We start from the raw sequence: 7,299 nt of genomic DNA on the forward strand, positions 1-7,299 counted from the left end.
CTACAACAGTTGTCAATGAAAAGCTGTAACTCTGTTCTCTGCAGCTGCTGGTTCTCATTTAACAAGAGAGTCAAAGACTTTTTACCCTCAATTTAACACAAGATCGATAAAATAAATACTGGTGAGCTGCATTTCCTAGTAGCTGATAATCCACACAGCAGAAACCAGTCTGCTGCGTGCGAGCAGCTCCCGCTAAGTCATGACACAAGTTGGTGCATTCCACACATCTGGACCATTACATCACTCTGTAATAGGACACTGGTCTGACGGATGTCTTGTTCACAGAAAATCACTTTTTCCCCAGTTACACCCACGTGACACACCCTTGCTCCTAGCTGTGCAGAACTGGTCATATGGATCTATAATTAAAGATTCATAGCCACAAAACAAATTGTAAGATTTTTAAAGTGAGCATTTAAGGGCCTGATTCATTAAGGATCTTAACTTGAGAAATTTCTTATTTCAGTCTCCTGGACAAAACCATGTTACAATGCAAGGGGTGCAAATTAGTATTCTGTTTTGCACATAAGTTAAATACTGACTGTGTTTTCATGTAGCACACAAATATCAACTTTAAATTTCAGTGTACAAATAAGCTATCAAGTATTTGTGTGCTACATGAAAAAAGTCAGTATTTAACTTATGTGCAAAACAGAATACTAATTTGCACCCCTTGCATTGTAACATGGTTTTGTCCAGGAGACTGAAATAAGAAGTTTCTCAAGTTAAGGTCCTTAATGAATTAGGCCCTTAGTCTTGACAACAAAGTTAAAGTAAGGAAGGGCAAGTAAACTGTTCTGGGGGATTTAAAATGTAGGGACAGATTTATAGTTGGGGTAGGGCATGTCCTAGATCAACTTTAAATTTCAGTTTAAAAATAAAGCTATCAAGTATTTCTGTGCTAGATGAGAAAACAGACAGTATTTAACTTATGTGCAAAATAATAAACTAATTTGCTCCCCTGGCATTGTAACATGGTTTGTCCTGAAGAACATTTACTCCTTTTTTGCCTTACTTCCCTTAATGACTCCGGCCCTTTATGTTTACCTGATACACCTGGTTTTTTATAATAAACAATGCCATTTTTAAACACAAGTGTTGTTAGGACGCTAGAACCAGGGTAAACAAAATCAAAGTGTGCAGAGGTTAATTGTCAATTGGATGCAACATGTAAGAGCAAGTGGGAGCACTTAAGCTACAGGCAGATGAGAGCATATTACCAGGTGGGCTGGCTTCCCACAGACAGCACCATCCAAAGTGCTATTCGCTTGTGTAAATTCCACTTCTGGATTGAGGTTGCCAGACAAACAACACCAAACAGCAATAAGTGGATGTCTTTGAAGTACTCGGACGCCACCTGTAACACAATAAAAAAAGGCAGGTTTGTTATACACCTCCTCAGGGCTCGTACACACAGGTGTTAATGTTATTTTTATTGTGTATATTAGACTAATAAAAACATATATGCTGCTTTTTGTATATTATTGGGACGCTTTAATTTGGCTCCTAAGCAATAGCATGGTCAGACGAGAGTCCGGCCATGTTTACATGTAGGACAATGATTACGAGGAAAACCAGAAATCACACACACCTCACTCGATTTCAGGATGCCGAACAGTGGGAACATAAATGCAGGAACCAGGGCCGCAGCACCCAGTGGAATGGCCTCTGAGATCCAGTACGTAGCGGTGACCAGTAGTACATACGCACATGCTGCTTCCTGCGGACACAGAGAATACTGGTACAATATCCACAGTACAGGCAGCTTGTATGTGAGGGACAAGTACATCTTAAAAGGACAATATTCCTTGTTTAAAAGCAGTGATGTAATCTATAAATGCTTTTGTAAACACACAGAAAGTAGGGCAAGAGGACAGGAAATGAGGTATTTTTAGCATAAAAATAACATTTCATTCATTATCTATCTGAAGTTCAAGGCATTATACAAAAAAAACCACTTGTATTTCAGGTTTCAGATCTTCTAAAATAGTATGTGATAGACACCGGCAAATTCTATTTTCCTGGTGGGTAATTACAGAAAAAAAAAAACATTCAGCGTAGTCAGTGTATTTGCTGAAAACCTACTAGAACCTTGAGTAATTGGAATTCTTCTTCCTGCCAGCCAATCACAACCAGCCATTGTGAGAAACTGTTTGTGATTGGTTGTTGAAGGTTCTACCATCCCCATCTTAGAGGAACCAGCTCTGTGCTGACCAGTCTAGGCCTGGTTCTATGTGATGTACTATGGCCACATATTCATAGTCTGTTTTAGCAGACACTTTGTCCAACGTTTACATTTATGTTTTTGTAATACGACATAAATGCATATTTGCAAAATTAAAAACTTCACCTCAATGTACTGCTTACTTTCTCATTTGGAATACCACCTTTATCATCTCCTAAAATACTGTCAATTTGAGCTCGAATTATGCATTATATTTATGTACTTACTTTGCACCAGGGATATGACCAGCCTGAGCTGCTATCACTGCAGCTCCAACAGCTGTGAGAATAGGGATCATCGATTTCTCTAACAAACACTGACAATTTTCCCCAACACTTGACGGACTATGAATGCAACGAGCATCTTTCATGGTCTCTCAAGCATTCAGGAAATCATTAGCGTGTACTAACATGGTGAGGATGTATATGAGCAAGTCATGGATCCATAAATAAAAACCCATATCGAGCACATCATTTTACTCATGGCACGGGGATCTGTTTAAGATATTACCATTATTTATTCATCTCTCCATGCCCTGAGCATTTCCCACCTTGACTACTGCAACCCAATCTTTCTCCCCATTCCGCTAAGAAGCTATTCCACCCGGCTCACCTAAACAGCTCATCATTCCTCACCTACTGCTCATGTCTCCCAATCTTCCAGAATAAAAACTGAAAGCGCTGACTGTAGCCTAAGAACTCTTAACCCATCCATAAATGTTCTCCCAATCTTCCTTGGGGTATACTGACTAAACAGCGGGTTTGAAAAAGTGGAGATGTTGCCTATAGCAACCAATCAGATTCTAGTTATCAATTATTTAGTACAGTCTACAAAATGACAGCTAGAATCTGATTAGTTGCTGTAGGTAACATCTCCACTTTTTCAAACCCGCAGTTTAGTAAATATACCTCTTGGTGTTCCTCCAATAACTTTACATACTTATCCTCTCCCAGCTCCCCAATCTATCAGACTCTCCTGAAACATCAGTATTTTAAAACTGTGCCCAAATACCAAACTTCTCTTCAAAGAAGCCTCTACCTCTCCCCCCGTAATCACTATCCTTACTCCAACTCTGGCTAAAACTAGCCACACTCACCCACCAAGCTTGCTGCTGCCATTGCTACAATAGGCATTAGGTATTTCCTGCACCTTAGACTGTAAGCTGGTATGTTCCAATCAGCTTCAGCTTCTGATCTGTCACTGTACGTTTACAAAACACTGTCCTAAGCGTTTAGAGTTTTGTAAAATGCTGGTGTTTTATAAATAAAAGATAATAATAATATCAATAATGAATAAAGTATATAAAAGTAACATTAACATACCAGCAACCAGTTTTGCAGACAAACCAACTTCACAAAGACTTGTCCTGTAAAACAGGAAGGGTGGTCTAGCTGATGCATTAACACTTTGCTGGTATTTTGATGGTACTTGTTACTATTGACTAATAATACTGAATTACCTTTTGATAAATCTGTGCTTTACAGTCAAGCTTTTATATCATTGAGAACAGATGTGTTTGTTTTGTTTTTGTCGTGGCAAAACATAAAGCGGACACACATACACTCACACAAGGCTAGCTGATGATATAAAACAACATGAGTGAAAAGCACAGATTGGAAATAGAAAGGGAAAAAAATGTAAAAGTGGCAGAAGAGCATGTAAAACCCAAGAAATTAACGTAAATCACAGATTGAAATTACAAAAAGAGGTTTTAAGTCAGCTGAGCCTTACAGACCGTTAATGCTATACCTTTTTTTTTTTCGTTGTAAAGCGTTGATGAAGCATTGCATGTAAGTCTTATCTAAGCGCTCACTAACTATTAGCGAGCAAACTTCCTGGAAGTCAAACCACAGCTTTTTAACTTTTTCTGCATGCTAATTTTAGCACTGTTTCAATCAGAGGCCTTCACACTACTTGTATCAATATAGGATTTTAAAGTGACGTCTATGAACACTGGGGGCATAGAATTCAGAACAGACTTCTCCTTGTGTTCAGTGAAACTTTCTACTGCATACATAGATTCCCTACAGACAAGATTACTCTATACGTGCAAATCATGAAATGAGCTATGGATAATGCATCAGATCCTGTCATTGGACAATATAATATAATGCATTTCGCACTTATTCCCAAAAAAACGTGACAAGACATCCGCATAGTATTTTTGAACCACTTAATTTACATCTGGCCATGGAACTGGGTCTGAAAGACAGAATCTACTGTAATTATATCTCCATTCTCTCCCAAAGCTAAAGTGGGCGTGCTTTCTTTTTAAAGAGCAAGAATAGCTGCTGAATCTGTCTCCCTCTCTAATTTACATACTGTGCCAGTGACCAGTCTGGGGGAGAAAGGAACAGTAAGCAATTCTGGGACAAATGATCAGTGTAATTTGTGGGTAATATACAATAAGTTATAAACGACGAGTATACTATAGGTGAAAACACATGTTCTTTATCACTTGCTTATGCCATCAGCCATATCTGATTTTTAAAAAAAAGGTTATTTCTGTTACATTACATTCTAACTAGTTATGATATCAAACTATAACTATAAATTTGACAAAACCCTACAGAATGTAAGTTCTTTCTAACTGGGCCCTCTTTACTCTGTCCAACGACCCATGATTTTATTGTATGAACTGTCTTACAGTAAGTTTTACTTATATCATTCCTTTTGTACAGCCTTGTGGAATGTTGATGCTAAGTAAACAATAGCAATTACTCTAACCCAGGTGTGCTCACAGGTATTCATCATTGTATCAAGATACTAGTTGAACAAGTGCACTTTTACGTCTACTTATAAAAGTCTTTCAAATACTTTATCATTTTCATATGGAGGAAAAAACAAAACTGAAAACAGGAGTTTTTAAGCTCTATTAAGCACATTTTCAATATGCGATTTTAAACGTCAATTGTTAAATCAGTAATACCCACTGTAGACCCGACAACCAAAAACAACACTTGGGACAGTAACTACCACATTGACAAATTCTGAAGTACATGTTACAGTACATTTTTTATATAAATGTCTGAGTCTATGTCAACCCCCCCATCCCCCCCCAAAAAAAATCACAGCTTAAAATAAAAACTACCCATGTAGCCTGTAGTAGCGGTTTGTTTACAATGCGCACTGTGATAAATATTTAATATATAATATTTAATATTCAAGTTGCATGGAACAAAACTGTGCTTGCAAGAAACTGCAATGAATGAGTTCAAATAAATACAAATAGATACTCAGTACAAAAAAAAAAAAAAGTGATTAACCCAAAGAGCTTACAATCTACTTAAAGCATATATAAATCTGACAACATTGCATGCACATTTTAAAAAAAACCTATTCAGGAATTGGTTAAATATTTTACACACATTTCATTCAGGCATATACCTAGTGTCTTACAGGAACCTCAGCTGCCCCCTATCCTAATGATCACACACACACACACACACACAGGGGGTGCTTTGCTTATTTGGCTTTCAAAGTTGAAGATGGGGTTTTGTGCATTGCTGCCAGTGTCTGAGGAGATGCCCATCAGCGTTATTTACCTTGGTCTGTGCTACCAGGGGCAGAGGAAGGAGCAGGAGAGGTAATACAAATGTGATGACGACATCTTTCTGCTGCCAGAGCTGCTGCAATAAAGACATTGCCATGTGAAGACACAAGAGTCCCGGGATCCAGATGGGTATGGGATGCTCCAGAGGAGGCAGGTCTGGAGCATGCATCCAGGGGGGGGAAGGAGAGTGGACTGGAAGTGTTATATATACAGGGGATGAGCCTCCTCTGCAGCCTTTCTCCGCTTCACCTCAGCATGTCTGTGCTATGCATTATATCACAAGCAGGGGAAATAATGAGCCTGGGAGGGCTGCGGACCCTCCCCCCACGCGATGGGCCGGCATTCAAGCCCTTAGCCAAAAAGGAGAGAGAGAGGGCAGGCTGCCTGCTCTGCACACACAGCAGCCTGTCTGTTACTAACAAAGGAGTCCTGCATATCAATGCACAGTCCTCCTCAGACGGTGCCACGTCACTGCCAAACCCACCAACCCCCCCCTAGCAGCAGCCTACCATGCTGGGGGATCACCCTATATATGCCTGGGGCTCCCTTCCTCCCCATATACCCTCTGCTCTTCAAAATGCTGCATTGTGCATAAGCCCATCTGATAGGTGGAAATGTATTAGTCACTGTGAGTTCAGTCTGACATTCTCTTTATGTGGTCATATGCAATTCAGCAGACGTCTGGATGACTATAGGGCAGCAAAGGATGTTCTCACTGCTCAGAAGTGAAAGGCATCAGAAGTTACTATGGTAGTTAGAATATTTGAGGGAGTTCTAGAGCTATATGGTTAGGGCAGCAGGCTTATGTGGAGGGTATTATCTCCTTCATTGGGTTGACAACTTATTACACAAAGATGTAATGAGCAAAAAATATTTCTTTTGGCACAGGACAGAATGCTGATTATGTTTCTATAGGAAGACTAGTGTCCAAAAATATACTGGTAGGTTAATTGGCGGCTAACAAAAATGACCCTTGTCTGTCTCTGTCTGTGTGTGTGTGTGTGTGTGTGTGTGTGTGTGTATATTAGGGAATTTAGACTGTAAGCTCCAATGGGGCAGGGACTGATGTGAGCAGGCGCGGGCTGGCAAATTTCAGCCCGGGGGGCGCACAGGCAGCCACATCACATGACACTCGATGCGGCCGCGTCATTGATGACGCGGCCACATCACCGCCTGTGCGCCGCTGCTAATATTTTCATACTCACCGCCACACATCCCTCATCAGGTAATATTGCATCCATGGGGCGGCCCAAACAGCAGTTACACTGAGCGGCCCGGGGGGCTATGCCCCCCTGCCCCTCGGCCCAGCCCGCCCCTGGATGTGAGTGAGTTCTCTGTGCAGCGCTGCGGAATCAGTGGCGCTATATAAATAAATGGTAATAATAATAATAGTGCACAGTGTCACCAATTAGATGTAAACCAATATTTAGTTCAATAATAGCAGCCATATGTAGTAAAGTATCTATTCTAGGCTATCCATTGAAATCCTTGTGTTGTTAAATGCAAGGATTTCAATGGAAAA

General features: G+C 40.2%; 1 protein-coding gene across 1 annotated transcript in view; it reads right to left on the minus strand.

The window, feature by feature from the left end:
• LOC142103820 (solute carrier family 13 member 1-like) overlaps nucleotides 1-5,957 on the minus strand; it is a 29,477-nt gene extending 23,520 nt beyond the window's left edge. Inside the window, 4 exon segments of the mRNA XM_075188052.1 lie at nucleotides 1,221-1,357; nucleotides 1,592-1,720; nucleotides 5,770-5,936; nucleotides 5,939-5,957. Coding sequence (XP_075044153.1) covers nucleotides 1,221-1,357; nucleotides 1,592-1,720; nucleotides 5,770-5,936; nucleotides 5,939-5,942 — 437 coding nt within the window. The 5' untranslated portion in view covers nucleotides 5,943-5,957.
• Between the last annotated feature and the right edge of the window lie 1,342 nt (nucleotides 5,958-7,299).

The sequence above is a fragment of the Mixophyes fleayi genome, chromosome 10 (assembly GCF_038048845.1).
Source record: "Mixophyes fleayi isolate aMixFle1 chromosome 10, aMixFle1.hap1, whole genome shotgun sequence".
NCBI lineage: Eukaryota > Metazoa > Chordata > Amphibia > Anura > Limnodynastidae > Mixophyes > Mixophyes fleayi.